This window comes from Erythrolamprus reginae, chromosome 12, assembly GCF_031021105.1.
Source record: "Erythrolamprus reginae isolate rEryReg1 chromosome 12, rEryReg1.hap1, whole genome shotgun sequence".
Classification (NCBI taxonomy): domain Eukaryota; kingdom Metazoa; phylum Chordata; class Lepidosauria; order Squamata; family Dipsadidae; genus Erythrolamprus; species Erythrolamprus reginae.
Window position 1 is genome coordinate 6,495,136 of NC_091961.1, and position 23,544 is coordinate 6,518,679.

Consider the following 23,544-nt stretch of genomic DNA (forward strand, 5'->3'; position numbering starts at 1 on the left):
AAACTAAAATAATAATAAAAAATAATAAAAATAATAATAAATGCAAACGAGATCACCATGCGGCATACAAATCTAAGTAATAAATAAAATAAATAAATAAATTTCGTATTTAATCACCAGTCGGGTGCTTCCCAAGCACCTAGGACTGGGAATAATAATAATAATAATAATAATAATAATAATAATAATAATAATAATAATAATAATAATAATAATAACAACAACAATAATAATATCCTCCAGTCGAGTTTGGAGCGGTTTACTTTAAGTTTGCATCCAAACCTCTCCCTTTACTTCTCTGCAAAAGACCACCAAGGACCCCCCCCTCCCCCCTCCCAATTCCGGGCTTCTTGCAAAGCCGGGACAAAAGAAAGTTGACCAACTCCGCTCGCCGACTTCCTCTCCCGGCCGGGCTGCTCCTTCATAATAGCCGAGCTTCGGGGGGTGAACTTCGCCCTTCGCCTGGCCCTCCCATCCCGGAGCTGGGCGCGTCAAGCTGCAAGGAAGGGAAGCGACCCCGCCCCAGCCCAGCCCCGTCCTTGGGCAGCGCGCTGGGTCCCTGGGGAGGAGATCATGGGGGGTCTCCAGAGCAGATCCGAGCCGCGCGCCCCTTCGGCTCTTCTTCCTCCTGGGGCTCAGGATGAGCAGACCCTCCGCGGCAGGTTGAAGGGGGGTCCTGGGTAAGTGGTGGCGGGGCTTGGGGGTGGGTGGGAGTGGGAGGGCGGACCCACCTTGCTCCGTCCCTCCGCGTCCCCCTCTCTCGCGCTCTTGCGGTGAGCAAAGTTTGGCAAGGGTGGAATGATTCCTATTATGGCAAAAAAACACCCCCCAAAACCTGAGGCTTTGATGGGCACAGCTGGCAGAGCTATCAAATCGAAATAAGAACTTTTTAAACTTTTGTGTCTTGTACTTTATGTTGTGGGTGCATATGTATCTAAATAAAAATTATGTTTAATTATAAAAAAAGAAATAAGAACTGCCCACTGGTCTTTAATCCTGGAATCTGCTTAGGGAAAGGGGAGAGGGCTTTCGTTTATCCTTTTCCAAGGGCATCTTGCAGGGCCTTGGCTGGTGTTTTCTCTTGCCCATGACTGGGGTTGGCCTCTTGCACCACCTCCAACAAACCGTGGTTTACTTCGCTGTGGTTTTATTCGGTGGTTGCGCTAACTAGCCAGCTTCTCAGGAACACTCTTAAAATGGGTTTAGACAGCCTGCCAAGCAAAAAGCTGATAACTTTTGGTCTTGCATGTTGTTTATTTATTTATTTTATTTATTCTTTTGTCCAATACACAAATACATAGGAAGAAAAATAGACATGTGGTAATATATATAAGGGTAAAAGTGAACTTAGAGGAGGGGATATATGAAAGGAATATATATGATAGATGAAAGAAAGGAAAGACAATTGGACAGGGGACGATAGGCACACCAGTGCACTTATGTACGCCCCTTACTGGCCTCTTAGGAACCTGGAGAGGTCAATCGTGGAGAGTCTAAGGGAAAAATGTTGGGGGTTAGGGGTTGACACAATTGAGTCCGGTAATGAGTTCCACGCTTCGATAACTCGATTGTTGAAATCATATTTTTTACAGTCAAGTTTGGAGCGGTTCGTATTAAGTTTGAATCTGTTGCGTGCTCTTGTGTTGTTGCGGTTGAAGCTGAAGTAGTCATTGACCGGTAGTGTTGTGTGAAGTTTGGGGTTCCAAATTTTTAAGTATAAGAGGAGTAGTTTGGATATTTTGTTTTGGATGCTTCTTGCATTCATTAGTTTGCATTGAATATCAGTGGTGAGTGATATTGAGGAGGTAAGGGGCATGCATACCTAGTTTTGGGTGATGAGGGGGTGGATGGTGGGTTGTGGGACTTAGTTGGTTTTTTAAAAAATTTAAAAGAAAACAATACAAACATACAGTATAAAAAACAATAGTGAAGCCCATATGCATTCTTACATTTTTCATTTCTGTTACATCGAAAACAAAAAAAGAGAGGAAAATATCTATACTGTATATGTATCCAACTAACACATTATTAGTCTATCACTATAATAAATTTCATTGGTATTATTATTTACAATTGCTATTTGTTTCTATTTACTTATCTGTTTATTTTTAATTCCCAGCCACTTATAAAAAATTTCCCACACTGTAAAAAACTCTCTCTTGTCTGTTCTGTAGTTCATATGTAAGCCTTGACATTTCAATGCAGTGGAACAATTTGTTAATTGTCATGTTTTCAACACTGTCAAACTATTTACTAAGTCTGCACTACTGTTACTACTAGTTTTTTCTCATCATTCCTAGCACACATTTCCTCTCATTTATGACTGTAACTTGTTAATTGTCTCCTTAAGATTTTTATTAATATTGTTTCCTCATTGCTTATCTGACCCCTATGACAATCATTCAGTGTTGTGCCTCATGATTCTTGACAAATGTATCTTTTTCTTTTATGTACACTGAGGGCATCTGCACCAAACACAAATTCCTTGTGTGTCTAGTCACACTTGGCCAATAAGGAATTCTGTCCTATTCTATTCTGATGGGGGATTTCCATCTTTCCAAGTCTCTGCAAATGCTAATCTTGCGGCAGTCAAAATGTGAATAGTAAGATAATAATTTGCTTTAGTGTAATGTCCTTTAATGCAGTGGTACCTCTCCCTAAGAACGCCTCTACTTACGAACTTTTCTAGATAAGAACCGGGTGTTCAAGATTTTTTTTGCCTCTTCTCAAGAACCATTTCCCACTTGCAAACCCGAGCCTCTCAAACTGTAACCAGAAAAGGCAGGAAGAAGCCTCCATGGGGCCTCTCTAGGAATCTCCTGGAAGGAAACAGGGCTGGAAAAGGCAGAGAGAAGCCTCCGTGGTGCCTCTCTAGGAATCTCCTGGGAGGAAACAGGACCAGAAAAGGCAGGAAAAAGCCTCCGTGGGGCCCCTCTAGGAATCTCCAGGGAAGAAACGGGCGGAAAAGGAGGGGAGAAGCCTCCGTGGTGCCTCTCTAGGAATCTACTGGGAGGAAACAGGACCAGAAAAGGCAGGGAAAAGCCTCCGTGGGGCCCCTCTAGGAATCTCCAGGGAAGAAACGGGCGGAAAAGGAGGGGAGAAGCCTCCGTGGGGCCTCTGTAGGAATCTCCTGGGAGGAAACAGGGCCTCCGCCCTCCCTGTGGTTTCCCCAATTGCATGCATTATTTGCTTTTACATTGATTCCTATGGGAAAAAATGCTTCTTCTTACAAATATTTCTACTTAAGAACCTGGTCACGGAATGAATTAAGTTCATAAGTAGAGGTATCACTGTAATTCCTAATAAGTATGTCTCATCTTAGCTCTATGTTGCATTCTATCATTTCTTTTAACCGGGTCTTAATCCTGGTCCAATAGCTTCTTGCCATTGGACAAGCCCACCAGTGTTCCCTCTAAAGTGAGTTGTGCGCTATAGCACAGGAGATTTGAGATGTCTGCCCACAAGTTTCCAATTCCAGCATGGAGGTCTGACCCCTGCACTGGAATTGGCAATTAGAATAAGGTGACCAGACCTTGATCATTTGTCCCGACACCAAAATGCGGCGTGACTTTAAAACTGACTGGATTGGATTTCCACCCTCAAGAGAGAGAGAAAAGCCCAGCCAGCTAATTTCCCCCCTCCCTCTGACTCCAAAATGCAGTGTGACTCGCTGTGGATTTACCAAGAACATCTGCTGGAAGCTTGTTCCAAGCATCTACTACTCTTTCAGTAAAATAATATTTTCTCATGTTGCTTTTGATCTTTCCCCCAACTAACTTCAGATTGTGTCCCCTTGTTCTTATGTTCACTTTCCTATTGAAAACACTTCCCTCCTGGACCTTATTTAACCCTTTAACATATTTAAATGTTTTGATCATGTCCCTCCTTCTGTCCTGACTTCATTGTCTTTCCTGATAAGTTTTATGCTTAAGACCTTCCACCATTCTTGTAGCCCGTCTTTGGACCCGTTCAATTTTATCAATATCTTTTTGTAGGTGAGGTCTCCAGAACTGAACACAGTACTCCAAATGTGGTCTCACCAGCTCTCTATACAGCGGGATCACAATCTCCCTCTTCCTGCTTGTTATACCTCTAGCTATGCAGCCAAGCATTCTCCTCGCTTTCCCTACCGCCTGACCGCACTGTTCACCCATTTGGAGACTGTCAGAAATCACTACCCCTAAATCCTTCTCCTCTGAAGTTTTTGCTAACACAGAACTGCCAATACAATACTCAGATTGAGGATTCCTTTTCCCCCCAAGTGCATTATTTTACATTTGGAAACATTAAACTGCAGTTTCCATTGCTTTGACCATTTATCTAGTAAAGCTAAATCATTTACCATATTACAGACCTCTCCAGGAATATCAACCCTATTGCACACTTTAGAGTCATCGGCAAATAGGCAAATCTTCCCTACCAAACCTTCCCCTATGTCACTCACAAACATATTAAAAAGAATAGGACCCAGAACAGACCCTTGTGGCACACCGCTTGTAACCTGACTCTGCTCAGAATACTCGCCGTTAACAATAACTCTCTGATGTCTATGCTTCAGCCAGCTGCAAATCCATTGAACTATCCAGGGATTAAGTCCAATCTTCACTAATTTATCTATCAGCTCTTTATGTGGAACCGTATCAAAGGCTTTGCTGAAGTCCAGGTAGGCAATATCCACGGCACCACCTTCATCCAACACCTTTGTGACATAGTCAAAGAAATCTCTGCAAAAAAGCAGCTCAAAGAACACCAAGATTATAAAGAACTCCCCCCCCTTACTTCAATGGATTTCTTAGAACTGTAGAAATTAGTGCATTTTAACCATAGTTAATGTTTACTCTGAGGTCATGGTTGAACCTGGCAAGGGAATTTATAGGTTGGGGAAGAAACTGGTGATCCTGCAGTTCACCAATTTCTTATTGCTTTTAAGAATAGGGTTAAAGCAGGTGTAGGTGTGCTTTGCACTTGGGTGGGAAACCAACAAAGAGAAAAGGAGCAACATTTCCATATTGTAATAATTCACTGTTCTTCCCTATTATTGCACTGAACATGACAATAAAACCTCTTTGGGTCTTCATTTAAGGTAGATCCTGGTTTTGCTCTTTATAAAAATCTTTAAATATTGCTAATAGCATTTAGACTTATATACCGCTTCACAGGGCTTTACATCCCTCTCTAAGCTCCAAATATGAACTGAATAATCAAATTATCACAGATAATCCCCACTCGGTTAAAGACCTTGGTATACTAATAACAAAAGATTTACCGGTAAGTGCCAAAGCCCACTGCAACAATATAGCCAAGAAGGCTTCAAGAGTTGTAAACCTAATCCTACGTAGCTTCTGCTCTGGCAATCTCACACTACTTACCAGAGCTTACAAAACTTTCGCCAGACCCATCCTCGAATACAGCTCATCTGTTTGGAACCCATATCGCATCTCAGACATCAACACCCTTGAAAATGTCCAAAGATACTTCACCAGAAGAGCCCTTCACTCCTCCACTCGAAATAGAATACCCTACGAGACTAGACTTTCAATCCTGGGCCTAGAAAGTTTAGAACTAAGATGCCTTAAACAAGATCTAAGTATTGCCCACAAGATCATATGCTGCAAAGTCCTGCCTGTCGGCGACTACTTCAGCTTCAACCACAACAACACAAGAGCACACAACAGATTTAAACTTAATACTGTATTAACCGCTCCAAACTTGACTGTAAAAAATATGACTTCAGTAACCGAGTTGTTGAAGGGTGGAACTCATTACCGGACTCCATAGTGTCATCCCCAAACCCCCAACACTTTGCCCTTAGATTATCTACGGTTGACCTATCCAGATTCCTAAGAGGTCAGTAAGGGGCGAGTACAAGTGCACTCGAGTGCCTTCCGTCCCCTGTTCTATTGCTCTCCTATATCTCCTATACCTTTCTTCTATTCCTATATCTCTTCTTCTATTCTTTCATTGATATGTTCTATTACTATACCTTCTTTTCTATTATTTCTTAGATATATTTTACTATGAGTATCTCCTCTATAACCTTCATCATGTATTTTACTATGTGTATAGTATATACTATATAGTATATGTGTATAGTATATACCCCCTAAAACCCTCATTGTGTATTGGACAATATAAATAAATAAATAAAAATAAAGTAAATAAGCGGTTTACAGAGAGTAAGCATATTGCCCCCAATAATCTGGGTCCTCATTTTAGCGACCTCGCAAGGATGGAAGGCTTGAGCCTGGTGAGATTCGATCTGCCAAACTGCCTGGCAGCCGGTGATCAGTACTGCACTCTAACCACTGCACCACCGGGGCTAAGATAAAACAAGGCATGAATATTGTAGATTGTAGCCCTTCCATTCTCCTACACAAGGCAATGATACACAAAGTAGCCCGCATGGTTGAAAACAGAAGTCCTCTATGCACAAACAATGACTCGTCACCTTGCTCTCCTCTGACACATGTTGACAGTTGTCTTTTTGAATCATCTTGATTGAGTCATCTTAACCCAACTGTTTCTTTCCACCTTGGAGACTTGAGCTGAGGCCGTTGTTAATTTTATTAAAGGGCAACTGCAATCCTGTCTTGACAACTTCAGCTATAAAACTAAAGTACACAACTTGGTTCCTTGGGTGTTGCCTCTATTGTCAAACTAAAAGTGATGAAAAGGGGAGTGTGTTAAACACATGACTGGAAGGTTATTATACATACCGTATTTTTCAGAGTATAAGATGCACCTTTTTCCTCCCTAAAAGAGGCTGAGAATTTGAGTGCGCCTTATACCACGTTTCTGCAACACTCCGTGGCCTGCACTGGCTGCCGATCGGTTTCCGGTCACAATTCAAAGTGTTGGTAATGACCTTTAAAGCCCTACATGGCATTGGGCCAGAATACATCTGGAACCGCCTTCTACCGCACGAATCCCAGCGGCCGATAAGGTCCCACAGAGTTGGGCTTCTCCAGGTCCCGTCGACCAAACAATGTCGTTTGGTGGGCCCCAGGGGAAGAGCCTTCTCTGTCGCGGCTCCGGTCCTCTGGAATCAACTCCCCCCAGAGATTAGAACGGCCCCCACCCTCCTTGTCTTTCGCAAATTACTCAAGACCCACCTTTTATCGCCAGGCATGGGGGAGTTAAGATATTCCTTCCCCCTAGGCCATTACAAGTTGTGCATGGTATGTTTGTGTGTATGTTTGGTTTTTACAATAAGGGTTTTTAGTTGTTTTATTAATTGGATTGTTACATGCTGTTTTTATCATTGTTGTTAGCCGCCCCGAGTCTGAGGAGAGGGGCAGCATACAAATCCAATGAATAAAAAATAAAATAATAAAAATACTATGAATGTAGTTTTTTTCAAAGGTTTTTTCCAGCTCTAACTAGGTACTAACGATCTTCCCAGCTCTTACCTTGCAAGCTTTTTCATTGTTACTCTCTCCGAAGAATGTTTTTCCAGCCTTAAGTCTTTGCAGGCTTTTTTTCCATTGCTCTACTTGCTCCAAATAAGTTTCTTTCCAGCCCTAACAAGTTGCTAATGATGTAGCCAGCTCTTCCCAGCTTGCAAGCTCTTTCATTGCTACTCTCTCCAAATAAGGGGTTTTTTTTCCAGCCAGGGAAACCAGGGGATCAAATGATGTGCTGAAGCTGACCAAACTAAGAATGCTAGCCAGACAGACAGATTACTGGCAGCTCTGCACAGTTTCTGTGTTGGGGGGGGGGTCATGTTTTCTAGGATTATGGACTACAACTCCCATCATATTTGACCATTCCTGCTGCAGGGATTAGAAAGAGAAATATTTAACGGGTGATAAATTAGCACCACTTAGTATAAATAATAATATGCAAAGTTAATCTGCTGTTGAAAGGCCATTTCTCATGTGCTTTCGTCACCTTCTATAAAAAGTAAGAATGCCCTCAAGTCTAGCTTTCTCCTGGCAGTTTCCTTGGCAGCATTGCAGATTTGTAAATCCATTTTTTTTTTACTTTCCTATAGACCAGAAGTCCTCAAACAATCTGGTTAAGATTGTTATGGGGCTGGACTGGCTGGGTGGGCGTGGCTAGGCCATGTGACTAGGTGGGTGTGGCCAATTTAAATAATCCATTAAACAATGCACACAAATTAAACATTAATATTTTTTTGGGGGGGGGTATAATTTTTTTTCTCCACCCTTACAATCGTACCTTCAAATTTCAATACAATACAATGTAATATCGATCACCAAATTATTAATTAAAATTCTTAATTTGTATCCATTTTACTTCGGCGTGCATTATTTCTCCTGTGCTACCTCCTGTTCTAATTTTGTCACCTGGATTTCAAAGATTGTTTTCTGTTCTGATTCAAATTCGAAACGCTATTACTGATCAAACTTTCTGTGGGCTGTTTGCTTTTATCTAATGCATCCATGCCAAGTCGCTTCAGTCCATTTCTTGTATTCTTACCTATCTCATTCATGGGTTTTTTTCATCCTTATTTTAATATAACTGCCCTTTAAGAGGAAAAATCCAAATTTACTTCTATTCAAACAACAAAAAAATATCAGCTATTAAATTAAACTTTAATTTGTTTTGCTCCTGGGCGTGTTTTCTTTACTTTTGTTTGCATGTTGCTCTTTGGGTTGACTTCTCTTTTTACTAGACTATTTTACTAGATCATCTCTCTCTCTCTCTCTCACACACACACACACACACACACAATCCCTCCCTCCCTCTCTCTCTCTCTCACACACACACACACAATCCCTCCCTCCCTTCCTCCCTCTCTCTCTCTCTCTCTCTCACACACACACACACACAATCCCTCCCTTCCTCCCTCTCTCTCTCTCTCTCTCACACACACACACACACACAATCCCTCCCTCCCTCCCTCTCTCTCTCTCTCTCTCTCACACACACACACAATCCCTCCCTTCCCCCCCCCCTCTCTCTCTCTCTCTCTCTCACACACACACACACACACACACAATCCCTCCCTCCCTCCCTCTCTCTCTCTCTCTCTCACACACACACACACAATCCCTCCCTCCCTTCCTCCCTCTCTCTCTCTCTCTCTCTCTTCTGGAGGTGGAGGTGAAAACAGGCCATGTTTGCCCTGGTTTTTGGCCTCCTGGGGCATCTGTGAACCCCATTTTCATCTCCTCCACCTCCAGCAGCATTCTGCAGGCCAAAACCAAGGAAAAACATCCTGGTTTTTTTTACCCAAAACAGGCAGTTTTCACCTGTTTCTTGGCCTCCTGAAGCATTTGTGTGCCCCATTTTTCACCTCTGCAGGCTTTACCTTTTAATGTCGCATCTCAGACATTAACACCCTTGAAAAGGTCCAAAGATACTTCACCAGATGGGCCCTTCACTCCTCCACTCGAAACAGAATACCCTATGAGACTAGACTTTCAATCCTGGGCCTAGAAAGTTTAGAACTAAGATGCCTTAAACAAGGTCTAAGTATTGCCCACAAGATCATATGCTGCAACGTCCTGCCTGTCGGCGACTACTTCAGCTTCAACCACAACAACACAAGAGCACACAACAGATTTAAACTTAATATTAACCGCTCCAAACTTGACTGTAAAAAATATGACTTCAGTAACCGAGTTGTCGAAGCGTGGAACTCATTACCGGACTCCATAGTGTCATCCCCAAACCCCCAACACTTTACCCTTAGATTATCCACGGTTGACCTATCCAGATTGCTAAGAGGTCAGTAAGGGGCGAGTACAAGTGCACTAGAGTGCCTTCCGTCCCCTGTCCTATTGCTCTCCTATATCTCCTATACCTTTCTTCTATTCCTATATCTCTTCTTCTATTCTTTCATTGATACGTTCTATTACTATATCTTCTTTTCTATTCTTTCATAGATATATTTTACTATGGGTATCTCCTCTATAACCTTCATCATGTATTTTACTATGTGTATATAGATATATACCCACTAAAACCCTCATTGTGTATTGGACAAAATAAGTAAGTAAGTAAGTAAGTAAGTAAGTAAGTAAGTAAGTAAGTAAGTAAGTAAGTAAGTAAGTAAGTAAAGCAAGCAAGCTCCAGCCCACGGGGCTCACAAAGGTAAGTCCTGTACTGGGCCGAAGGGTGGGAGGGGCAGGATCTAACTTTCAAATCACAGTGACAGGAAGCAGAACCCTGTTTCTCTCTCTGCCGCACTGTTGCCTTGAAAAGGAAAAAACAACAACACTGAAATGCAACAGAGTTCCTTATCGAAATACAATTTAACACCCAAGGAATCTACCCTATTTGTAATTTGCTCCAGATATCTTTCCAGAGGAGCAGGATAGCAATAGCACTTAGATTTATATACTGCTTCCCAGTGCTTTACAGCCCTCTAGAAGCAGTTTATAGAGTCAGTATCGGGTGAAATTTAGCTGGTTCTGGCAGGTACTGGCGAACTGGTAGCAGTAATTTTGAGTAGTTCGGAGAACAGGCAAATACCACCTCTGGCTGGCCCCAGAGTGGGATGGGAATGGAGATTTTGAAGTATCCTTTCCCTTCCAAACCCACCCAGCCATGCCCACAGAACCAGTAGAGAAAATTTTTGAATTTCACTCCTGGTCAACCTATTGCCCCCAACAATCTGGGTCCTCATTTTACCCATCTCAGATGGATGGAAGGCTGAGTCAACCTTGAGCCAGCCAGGATCCAACTGCTGGCAGTAGGCCAAGGGGAAGGAAGGAAGGAAGGAAGATAGAAGGTTGGGTCAACCTTGAGCCAGTCAGGATTGAACTGCTGGCAGTAGGCCAAGGGAAAGGAAGGAAGGAAGGAAGGAAGGAAGGAAGGAAGGAAGGAAGGAAGGAAGGAAGGAACATAGATAGAAGGCTGAGTCAACCTTGAACCAGTCAGGATTGAACTGCTGGCAGTAGGCAAAGGGAGGGAGGGAGGGAGGGAAGGAAGGAAGGAAGGAAGGAAGGAAGATAGAAGGCTGAATCAACCTTGAGCCAGTCAGGATCCATCTGCCTGCAGTAGGCAAAGGGAAGGAAGGAAGATGAAGGAAGGAAGGAAGGAAGATAGAAGGTTGGGTCAACCTTGAGCCAGTCAGGATTGAACTGCTGGCAGTAGGCCAAGGGAAAGGAAGGAAGGAAGGAAGGAAGGAAGGAAGGAAGGAAGGAAGGAAGATAGAAGATTGGGTCAACCTTGAACCAGTCAGGATTGAACTGCTGGCAATAGGCCAAGGGAAAGGAAGGAAGGAAGGAAAGAAGATAGAAGGCTGAGTCAACCTTGAACCAGTCAGGATTGAACTGCTGGCAGTAGGCCAAGGGAAAGGAAGGAAGGAAGGAAGGAAGGAAGGAAGATAGAAGGTTGGGTCAACCTTGAACCAGTCAGGATTGAACTGCTGGCAGTAGGCCAAGGGAAAGGAAGGAAGGAAGGAAGGAAGGAAGGAAGGAAAGAAGATAGAAGGCTGAGTCAACCTTGAACCAGTCAGGATCGAACTGCTGGCAGTAGGCAAAGGGAGGGAGGGAGGGAGATAGAAGGCTGAGTCAACCTTGAGCTAGTCAGGATCCATCTGCCCACAGTAGGCAAAGGGAAGGAAGGAAGAGGAAGGAAGAAAAGAAGGAAAGAAGGAAGGAAGATAGAAGGCTGAGTCTACCTTGAGACGGTCAGGATCAAACTGCTGGCAGTGGGCATGTGCAGAAACAAAACAACCCCTGCCTTCCTTCCATCCTTCCAGGGCCAAATGAGGACCCAGATTGTTGGGGGCAATATACTGATGCTGTAAACCGCTTAGAGGGGGTGGTAAAAGCACCGTGAAGCAGTATATAAGTCTAAAGGCTATTGGATGATTAGTACTACAGTACCACCTTGGGGGAAAAAAAAATCCTTGACGTAACTGAACTGCTTGATTCCTCGCCACATCAGGGCCTCTTCCTACTCCAGGTTTCTTAGCAACGGTCAAAAACGTTACGTAACCAAGGTTACAGCAAACCACCCTTCAGAAGGGGAAAAAAATCTGCCTGTGCAATATCCCTGCCAGCGGAGGTACGTCAGGGCTGCAGATGCTGAAAGTCTGACTCTTTGAGATTCAAGGTTTTGCCGTTGGGCTCTTTGCTTTGGCAAGGGGACAGTTTCCCACTCCGGCATTGTCTGAAAGCTCCCCCTACTGCGGGATGTGCTTAGTGTAGAATTTACAGTGGTGCCTCTACCTAAGAAGGCCTCTACTTTAGACCTTTTCTAGATAATGTTGTGATTACCTCTGGCTCTGCTCCTGCCCCAAGGACTGTGGGTGTGGGGGAGACATCCACATGCTGCAGGCCTGTTTTGCCCCTGGTGGAATCTGCTGATGAAGGCTCCTCTGACCAAGAAGACATGAGTGACAGGGAGGAGGAGAGTGTGGCAGACAGCTCAGAAGGAGATCAGTTATCTAGCAGCCTGTGGGTTTGGCCATTGTGGAGGATTATCTGTGTGTTTCACTTTGTGAAAGAAGAAGGACTGTGAATTGCCTCACAGCTGCAAGCTAAGTATCACAGAACTGATCAGGGACTTGTACAAATTACCAGTTTGTTTGGAGACGAGTGCTCTCTGCTATACCAAAAGAGGGCTTGGTTTAAGTGACTTTTCATTATAAAGAACATTGTTTTGAATTTTCAAACGTGTGCGTGTCTGAAATTTGTACCTGTGACTTTTGGGGAGGATTCTACCAGAGAGGCCGACAGAACAGATAAGAACCGGGTGTTCAAGATTTTTTTTTGCTTGTTCTTAAGAACCATTTTCTACTTAAGAATCCAATTTCCCAGGAAATTTGAGAGCGGCACGAAGGCCCGGCCCATTTCCTGCCATTCCCCCTTTAATCCCAACCATCTCGGGCTTTTCTGGGCTGCCAGAAGAGCCTTTCGGTGCCGCTTAAGGAGGCTTTGGCAGCCCAGAGCGAACGGAGCGTTTTCCTTTCTCTGGGTATTTGGAGAGGGAATAAACCACTTTGCTGTGGTGACTCCCTTGCGCTGCCTCCTACCCACCCAGTGCGAGGTTGCCCCCCAGAGCATCTGGGCACGGAAAGGCAAAAGGGGGCGCTTCACCCCAGCTGGATTAACTCGGCTTTAGCCAAACCGAGGAATCACCACAGTGAAGAAACGGTGCCGGCTGCAAAGCGAGTGAGCGAGCGAGAGGAGACGGGAGCCCTTCAGCATGGGGAGGAAGAGGAAGCAGGTAGTAACAGCAGCAGCAGCCGCCTTTCGGTCAAAGGAGCAGGAGGTTCTCCTCTCTTGCCCACCTGGGTTTCTCTCTCTGGTGCAGTGTAGGAGAGGCAGCCTTGTGCCAGGTGTATGGGAAGCGCATGCTCCTCCTCGCTGCCTCAGTGTCCCTCTTTTTTTTAAAGCCTTAAAGTTTTGGATTTTTTTTATTCCCCTCACCTCACCTTCTTCCTTCGGCAGTGACTGTCCTCCTCCTCCTCTTCCTCCTCTTCCTCCCACCCAAATTCCGAGCTTTTATTTCTTTCCTAATGGGTTTGCACGCATTATTTGCTTTTTCATTGATTCCTATGGGAAAAATTGCTTCTACTTACAAACTTTTCTACTTAAGAACCTGGTCACGGAAGGAATTGAAGTAGAGGTACCACTGTATTTTATTTTATGTACACTGAGAGCATCTACACAAGACAAATTCCTTGTATGTCCAATCACACTTGGCCAATAAAGAATTCTTTCTCTTCTCTTCTCTTCTCTTTTCTTTTATCAAGTGGAGACAGAAAAAGTACAGGATTTTTCAGCACAGCCCTAACTTTTAGAGATTCCTTGCTTCCATTTCCAGAATGCTGCCTACACCTGATTTAATAGTTGATCACAAAGTCACTCCCTGTTTTTTAATTATTTGTCCTTGGTAAATATTTTTTTCCCCTGTTCGTCCTGCGCATTGCTCCTGGCAAAGACTCATTTCAGTTCTAATGTGATCTGATATAATATGAACAAAGGCTTCTGAATGCCTTTGTCTTCACATTCCAAACTGTTCCATTGAATAGCATGCAGTAATAATATTCAGAAGTTGATTAAAATCAAGATAAACTCTAAATATAGCAGTAATTGGTAGGCATACTGATGCTAATGAATCCTGTGCATTCTGTTATAGAATCTCTCTCTCTCTCTCTCTCAAATGAATCCAAACCTTATATATAAACTGAATAAACAAAATCTCACAGCCAACCCACACTCAGTAAAAGACCTTGGAATACTAATATCAAATTACCTAAGTGCTAAAGCCCACTGCAACAATATCACCAAAAAAGCTTCTAGAGTTGTTAACCTGATCCTACGTAGCTTCTGCTCAGGAAATCTCAGACTACTCACCAGAGCCTACAAAACTTTTGCCAGACCCATCCTTGAATACAGCTCATCTGTCTGGAACCCATACCACATCTCGGACATCAACACCCTTGAAAATGTCCAAAGATATTTCACCAGAAGAGCCCTTCACTCCTCCACTCGAAACAGAATACGCTACGAAAATAGACTAGCAATCCTGCGTCTAGAAAGCTTAGAACTACGGGGCCTAAAACACGATTTGAGTATTGCCCACAAGATCATATGCTGCAACGTCTTACCGGTCAATGACAACTTCAGCTTCAACTGCAACAACACAAGAGCACACAACAGATTCAAACTTAATATTAACCGCTCCAAACTTGACTGTAAAAAATATGACTTTAACAATCGAGTTGTCGAAGCGTGGAACTCAATACCGGACTCAATAGTGTCAACCCCTAACCCCCAACATTTCTCCCTTAGATTATCCATGATTGACCTCTCCAGGTTCCTAAGAGGTCAGTAAGGGGCGTACATAAGTGCACTAGTGTGCCTTTCGTCCCCTGCCCAATTGTCTTTCCTTTATCTCATATATCATATATATTTTCTTCCTTTCATATATCTTCTCCTCTATTTTTACATATTATCTTTATATATATTACTTCATGTCTATTCTCTTCCATATAGAATAGAATAGAATAGAATTTTTATTGGCCAAGTGTGATTGGACACACAAGGAATTTGTCTTGGTGCATATGCTCTCAACGTACATAAAATAAAATATACATTTGTCAAGAATCATGTGATACAACACTTAGTGATTGTCATAGGGGTCAAATAAGCAATGAAGAAGCAATATTAATAAAAATCTTAGGATATGTATTGTGTATTGGACAAATGAATAAATTAAAATAATTTTAAAAATTAATTAAATTAAATATAAATGAATTTTCAAAGTCCTACGGGCCAATAGGATAAGAATTTAAAATGGATTATCCAGTAAAAATTTAGTCTCACAGTGGGAATACAGTTGGAGTACAGTTGTGGATAAAATCCTTTTTAGTTTGATTGTCTGCAATGAGATGTTTGCATCTGAAAATAAAACCCTCCCTCCTTAACTTTTCCCTGATAATCAAGATTACCTTATTTGAAAGTTTTGATACTCTACTTGAAAACTCTACGTCAGGTTTTCTCAATTTTGGCACTTTTATACAGACTTCAATAGCCAGAATTCCCCAGCCAGCATGTTTATTTTATTTATTTGTTTGTTTGTTAAGTATGTATTGGTGGTATTTATTTATTAGATTTGTATGCCGCCCCTCTCTGCAGGCTCGGGGCGGCTAACCACAGTAAAAAGACAATATAAACAAATCTAATATTAAAAGTAATTTTAAAAAACCCAATTTAAGGAACCAATCATACATACAGACATACCATGCATAAATTTTATAAGCCTAGGGGGAAGGGAATATCTCAATTCCCCCATGCCTGACGACAGAGGTGGGTTTTAAGAGGCTTACAAAAGGCAAGGAGGGTGGGGGCAATTCTGATATCTGGGGGGAATTGGTTCCAGAGGGTCGGGGCCGCCACAGAGAAGGCTCTTCCCCTGGGTCCCGCCAAACAACATTGTTTAGTCGACGGGACCCGGAGAAGACCAACTCTGTGGGACCTAACTGGTCGCTGGTATACAAAGATATAACAATATTTATATACATGATACCAGTAAAAGAGAAACATTAGGACAAGGGACGGAAGGAACGCGCCTTGCTTGCTTTCATGCTTTCAAGGAGTTGAAGTTTTGTATGTATCTTGAAAAGGACAAAATCTTCTAGTCCAGGGGTTGGCAAAGTTGGCTCTTCTATGACTTGTGGACTTCAACTCCCAGAATTCAGGAGCCAATCCTGCTAGCTCAGGAATTCTGGGAGTTGAAGTCCACATGTCATAGAAGAGCCAACTTTACCTATCGCTGTTCTAGTCCAACTCCTTACTCAAAGGAGGTCCTTACACTATCCAGGTCAAATGGTTGTCCAGTCTCTTCTTGAAGACCTCCAGTGATGGACTGCCCACACCGCAGGAGGCAAGCTATTTCATTTATCAATTATACTCACTGTCAGAAAATTTCTCCTTACTTTTTAGTTGGATCTCTCTTTAACAAGATTCCACTGCTAACTTCTTGTTCTTGCCATGCCCTAGAGTAGCGGACTTCAACCTTCTGGTCAATAGGGACTAGCTCCATGAAGAGACTGTGGGATGGAGGGAGCATGGTTTTGCATACGGCCTGCATCCCATGGATGAAGCATCACTTGGCCAGGTTTCTGGCATGCCATGGACCGGTCATTGGGGACCCCTGCCCTAGACAATGTCAATCCCCTCTTCACTGTGACAGTCCATCACTTATTGGAAGAGAGGACCCGGATTGTGGGATCAATATGCTGGCTCTGTTAAAAACTGCTATTGCTAACATGTTGTAAGCTGCTCTGAGTCTAAGGAGAAGGGTGGCATTAAAAAAATTCAAACAAACAAACAAATATGAGCTGGGGTGGCGCCGTAAGTAAGTAAGTAAGTAAGTAAGTAAGTAAGTAAGTAAGTAAGTAAGTAAGTAAGTAAGTAAGTAAGTAAGTAAGTAAACAAACAAACAAACAAACAAATAAATAAATAAATTTCCCCAATAAACCTTCTCTTCCATTGACTAGACTGCGGTTTAGCTTCCAGACCTCTAATCATCATTGATAGAATAGAATAGAATAGAATAGAATAATAGAGTTGGAAGGAACCTTAGAGGTCTTCTAGTCCAACCCCTGCTTAGGCAGGAAACCCTACACTACTTCAGACAGATGAGTATCCAACATCTTCTTAAATCTTTCCAGTGTTGGGGCATTCACAAATTCTGGATGCAAGCTGTTCCACTGGTTAGTTGGTCTAACTGTCAGGAAATTTCTCCATAGTTCTATTATTATTTTTTAATTATTATTATTTATTAGATTTGTATGCCGCCCCTCTCCGTAGACTCGGGGCGGCTCACAACAGTGATAAAAACAATACATGGTAACATATCTAATTAATTAAAATCTAAAATAACAGTTTTAAATTACAAAAAAAAAAACCAAAATACCAAAAAACCAATAGATAAAATACATACACACAGTCATATCATGCACAAAGTTCTAAGTTGCTTCTCTCTTTGTTTAATCCCCTAATCATCTTTGTAGCTCTTCTCTGCACTCTTTCTAGAGCAGTGGGTCTCAACCTTTCTAATGCCGTAACCCCTTAATACAGTTCCTCATGTTGCGGTGACCCCCAAAAGGCCACAACAAATAAGCTGGTTCTTCCCTTTTCCTATGACTTGGATTGTAGGAATCATGAACTGTAGGAAACCAGAAATATTTTACAGACTTGCTGGGAAGGGCTGAAAGGCTTTCCTTCCTGAAATCCTTCAGGATTATAGAGTCTCATTCCCCACAACAGCAGGAAACCCACGTCCTGTTTTCTTGTGGAGAGCAGCTGGCTGGCAGGGGGAAACAAAAACCCAGCTGTGTTCCCTGTGACCCACAACCAAAATTTGTCTGCAGCTTTCCTTGGATGTCTTAGATCAGTGATGGAGAACTGTTTTTTGCTCAGGTGCCAGACCCATCCTAGAATATTTATTTATTTATTCATTCATTCATTCATTTATTAGATTTGTATGCCGCCTCTTTCCGTAGAATCGGGGCGGCTCACAACACAATAAAACAGTCATGACAAATCTAATAATTTACAATTTAAAATTTAAAATAGTTTTAAAAAACCCATTTTTAAGCAGACATACCTACAGACACACCATACATAAATTATATAGGCCCGGGGGAGATCAATTCACCCATGCCTGACGACAAAGGTGGGTTTTGAGGAGTTTACGAAAGGCAAGGAGGGTGGGGGCAGTTCTAATATCTGGGGGCAGCTGGTTCCAGAGAGTCGGGGCCGCCACAGAGAAGGCTCTTCCCCTGGGGCCCGCCAACCGACATTGTTTAGTTGACGGGACCCGGAGAAGGCCCACTCTGTGGGACCTAATCGGTCGCTAGGATTCGTGCAGCAGAAGGCGGTCTCGGAGATATTCTGGTCCAATGCCATGAAGGGCTTTATAGGTCATAACCAACACTTTGAATTGTGACCGGAAATTGATCGGCAACCAATGCAGACTGCGGAGTGTTGGTGTGACATGGGCATATTTGGGAAAGCCCATGATTGCTCTCGCAGCTGCATTCTGCACGATCTGAAGTTTCCGAACACTTTTCAAAGGTAGCCCCATGTAGAGAGCATTACAGTAGTCGAACCTCGAGGTGATGAGGGCATCAGTGACTGTGAGCAATGAGTCCCGGTCCAAATAGGGCCGCAACTGGTGCACCAGGCGAACCTGGGCAAACGTCCCCCTTGCCACAGCTGAAAGGTGGTTCTCTAATGTGAGTTGTGGATCGAGGAGGACGCCCAAGTTGCGGACCCTCTCTGAGGGGGTCAATAATTCCCCCCCCAGGGTGATGGGCGGACAGATGAGATTGTCCTTGGGAGGCAAAACCCACAGCCACTCCGTCTTATCAGGGTTGAGTTTGAGTCTGTATAGCTTCTCTGTTTGGAACCCATACCGCATTGCTCGAAACCCTCGAAAATGTCCAGAGATACTTCACCAGAAGAGCCCTTCACTCCTCCACCCATAACAGAACACTCTACGAAACTAGACTTACAATCCTGGGCCTAGAAAGCTTAGAACTACGTAAGACGCATGAAACATGATCTAAGTATTGCCCACAAGATCATATGCTGCAATGTCCTGCCTGTCAAAGACTACTTCAGCTTCAACTGCAACAACACAAGAGCCCACAACAGATACAAGCTTAATATTAACTACTCCTAATTGGACTGTAAAATATACAACTTTAGTAATCGAGTTGTCGAAGCGTGGAATTCACTACCGGACTCTGTACTATCATCCCCTGACCCCCAACACTTTACCCTCAGACTATCCACGGTTGACCTCACCAAGTACCTAAGAGGTCATAAGTACACCAGAGTGCCTACCGTCCACTGTCCTATAGTCTCACCTATATCTCATATATCTGGGAGGGCATTTTTGGCTTCCAGAGAGCCTCCGGGGGGATGAGGGAGGATGTATTTGCCCTCCTTCAGCTCCAGATAAGCCTTTGGAGCCTGGGGAGGGCGAAACATGAGTCTACTGGGCCCATCAGAAGTTGGAAAACAGGCTGTTTCTGGCCACCAGAGGGCCTCCCCGGGGGCAAGGGAAGCTGTTTTCGTCCTCCCCAGGCATTGAATTATGAGTGTGGGCACTCGCACATGTGTGATAGTGCACGCCCACAGTTTTTCAGCACACGAGGGGAAAAAGGTTCACCATCACTGGTCTTGAAGCTTTCCTGAAGCCTGGGGAGGGCAAAAATGCCCCCCCTTCCCTCTGGGCGACCTAAAATCAGCTGTCTGGGGCATACATGGCAATGCCTCATGTGCTCTTAGATGTGGTTTCATGTGCCACAGGTGGCACACGTGCCATAGGTTCACCATCATGGGCTTAGATAATGCTTTGTGGCCTTTGTGTGGCTGAAATATTTCAGTAGCTTCTCATATCTAAAGTCGTTCCAAAATAGCCCTTTGGGATAGGCCAGTATCATTATCCCAGAGGCAAATTTGGTTGAGCAGATGCCGTAGCTAAAATAAATAATCGTGTTATTGCCAGCACTTAATTGTGAACGGACACTATTTATCCTGGTGGGAGGGAACAGCCCAGTGATGGATTGCCAAAATGTTTACTGCCACACTGTGGGCATGGCTTATTTTGTTGATATGGCTTGGTAGTCATGTGACCAGGTAGGAGTGCTGGCCATGTGACCAAGTGGGAGTAGCTTGACAATCATGTGACTGGGGGTGACTAAGGGTCACGTGACTGGGTGAGAGTGGCTTACCGTTTTCAAATAGGTACTTGGACTCTTTTTCACTTGATTAAGTCCCATTAATCCCTTCTGCCGCACGAATCCCAGCGACTGGTCAGGTCCCACAGAGTTGGCCTTCTCCGGGTCCCGTCGACTAAACCAGCATTTCCCAACCGGTGTGCCGCGGCACAGCCAGGTGTGCCGTGAAGCTAGGGAAGCTCCAGCTGGGCGGGGCGCTGCCGGTGCCTCCGACCTCCCGGCTCCTGCCCGATGCCGCGGTTTCTGGCGCTCTCCTGCTGGACCCCTAAGAAGGAAGGCAGGAAGAAGGAGAGCTTCATTCTTCGCGCCTTTTTCCCGCCTTCCTTCTTTGGGGCCCAGCAGGAGAGCACCAGAAATCGCGGCATCGAGCAGGAACCGGGAGGTCGGAGGCACCGGCAGCGCCCCGCCCAGCTGGAGCTTCCCTGGCGTCGGCGGCAAGTGTCCTTTGGGGCCCGGCGGGAGGGCAATGGCAGCGGAAACAGGAGGCTGCCGGCTGCAGCGGCCACGGGCACCTTTCCCTGTAGGCTGCGCACGCCTGCGCCAGCGCACCCCAAAATGCCCCCCGCGCACCCTTTTCCAGGGGCGCGCAGGGAGCCGCGGCCACCCGCCCGCCTGGCCAATTTCCCTCCGCGTGGCTGGGGACACGGATCCACCGCCCTCGCCAGCCCGATCTCCCTCCACCCGGCTGGGGAGGTGGATTCGCCACCCCCGCCAGCCCGATATCCCTCCAGTGGCTGGGGACGCAGATCTACCACCCTCGCCAGCCTGATCTCCCTCCGTGTGGGGGGGGGGGGCGACGAACCAATGACCGGGGGCTGTCCATTCGTGTTGGGTGGTGCAGGGCAGGCACAGGCAGCCCCAGGGGAGAACAAGGGAGGGAGAGAAAGGAAAGAGAGAGAAAGGGAAGAAGAGAAAATTGAATGAAGGAGGGAGAGAAAGAAAGAGTAAGAAGTAGAAAGGATAGAGAAAAAGGAAGAGAAAGGGAGGGGGAGAAAGGAAAGAGGGAGGAAGGGGGGAGAGAAAGAAGATATGAAGGAGGGAGAAAAAGAAAGAGAGATAGAAAGGAAAGAGGGAGAGAAAGGAATGAGAGAGAAAGGGAGGGAGAGAAAGGGAATGAAAGAGGGAGAAGGGGTGAGAGATAGAAAGGATAGACAGAAAGGGAGAGGAAGGAAAGAGAGATGAGAGAGGAAGGAGGAGACAGAAAGAGAGGAAGGAAGGAAGAGAGAAAGAAAGAGGGATGGAGAGAGAAAGAGGGAGGGAGAGAGAAAGAGGGAGGGAGAGAGAGAGAAATAGAGTGAAAGGGAGGAAGAGAGATTTTTTTTGTCCAAACTTTTTTTAGCCCCCCCCCCCCCCAATGTTCCCCAGGATTTTGAAAATATGAAAAATGTGCCGCGGCTCCAAAAAGGTTGGGAAACACTGGACTAAACAATGTCATTTGGCGGGACCCAGGAGAAGAGCCTTCTCTGTGGCGGCCCCGACCCTCTGGAACCAGCTGCCCCCAGATATCAGAGTTGCCCCCACCCTCCTTGCCTTTCGCAAGCTCCTTAAAACCCACCTCTGTCGTCAGGCATGGGGGAATTGAAATTTTTCCCCTTCCCCCTAGGCTTATAGAATTTATACATGGTATGCTGGTATGTATGATTGGTCTCTTAAATTGGGGTTTTTAGACTATTTTTTAATATTAGATTTGTTACATTGTTTTCTTTATTGTTGTTAGCTGCCCCGAGTCTTCGGAGAGGGGTGGCATACAAATCAATCAATCAATCAATCAATCAATCAAACAAACAAACAAACAAACAAACAAACAAACAAACAAATAAATAAATAAATAAATAAATAAATAAATAATTTGAATAGCCACCAAAAGGACAAATGATAGACAGCATTATTGGTTGAGGAGCACAGTCACATTTTAAGGTTTTGTATTGAACGAGGTTCAGTATGATAACAGATTAGGCAAGTAGCTCAATTGTCTTTAATTGCTATAAAAGTTCAGTTCCAGATAATGATTAAAATGATGAAAGGGTTTATGGGTAAAAACATACCATTTAATTCTTTCCTATTTTAAAAGTAATTAAGGCTCATACTAAGGTGCTAGAGAAGGAAGGACAATAAAAACACTGTTAAGTATTCAATACATAGTGCATAAGCTTACTACCCCCACTGAGTGCCCCCCCCTCAGTGGGGGCAACGTGTGGACTTCAACTTCCAGAATTCCTCAGAAATACTGGCTGAGGTCCACACGTCAGAAAGTTGCCAAGGTTGGAGATCCCTGATCTAGATGCCTCTTATACAGTGGTACTCCAATTGTATAGCAGTCGACTGACAACGAGTCAGTCGAGGTGACTGGGGCACGTACTTGTCCACCTGTCTGGGAAGAGTTTGATCTGGCGACACCTGATGAAGTGGACAAGGCCATTGGAGCTGTGAGTTCTGCCACCTGTTTACTGGATCCGTGTCCCTCCTGGCTGGTTTCGGCCAGTCGGGAGGTGACACGGAGCTGGGCCCAGGAGATTACCAACGCTTCCTTGGGGAGGGGAGTTTTTCCATCACTCTATAAAGAAGCGCTCGTGCGCCCCCTCCTCAAGAAGCCCTCCCTGGACCCAGCTGTGCTTAACAACTATCATCCAGTCTCCAACCTTCCCTTTATGGGGAAGGTTGTCGAGAAGGTGGTGGCTCTCCAGCTCCAGCGGTCCTTGGAAGAGGCCGATTATCTAGGTTCCCAGCAGTCGGGTTTCAGGCCCGGTTACAGCACGGAAACCGATTTGGTCGCGTTGATGGATGATCTCTGGCGGGCCCAGGACAGGGGTTTATCCTCTGTCCTGGTGCTCCTTGACCTCTCAGCGGTTTTCGATACCATCGACCATGGTATCCTTCTGCACCGGCTGGAGGGGTTGGGGGTGGGAGGCACTGTCCTTCAGTGGTTCTCCTCCTACCTCTCTGGCCGGTCGCAGTCGGTGTTAGTGGGGGGTCAGAGGTCGACTCCTAGGTTTCTCCCTTGTGGGGTGCCTCAGGGGTCGGTCCTCTCCCCCCTGCTATTCAACATCTACATGAAACCGCTGGGCGAGATCATCCAAGGACATGGGGTAAGGTATCATCAATATGCGGATGATACCCAGCTTTACATCTCCACCCCATGCCCAGTCAACGAAGCGGTGGAAGTGATGTGCCGGTGCCTGGAGGCTGTTGGGGCCTGGATGGGTGTAAACAGACTCAAGCTCAACCCGGATAAGACGGAGTGGCTGTGGGTTCTGCCTCCCAAGGACAATCCCATCTGTCCGTCCATTACCCTGGGGGGGGGGAATTATTGACCCCCTCAGAGAGGGTCCGCAACTTGGGTGTCCTCCTCGATCCACAGC

The 23,544-nt window shown here is 44.8% G+C and overlaps 1 protein-coding gene across 1 annotated transcript in view; it reads left to right on the forward strand.

Annotated features, from left to right (window-relative positions):
• The first annotated feature begins 474 nt into the window (after positions 1 to 474).
• TACC1 (transforming acidic coiled-coil containing protein 1) overlaps positions 475 to 23,544 on the forward strand; it is a 99,144-nt gene continuing 76,074 nt past the window's right edge. The window contains exon 1 of the mRNA XM_070765373.1: positions 475 to 680. Coding sequence (XP_070621474.1) covers positions 574 to 680 — 107 coding nt within the window. The 5' untranslated portion in view covers positions 475 to 573. The remainder of the gene's footprint in view (positions 681 to 23,544) is intronic.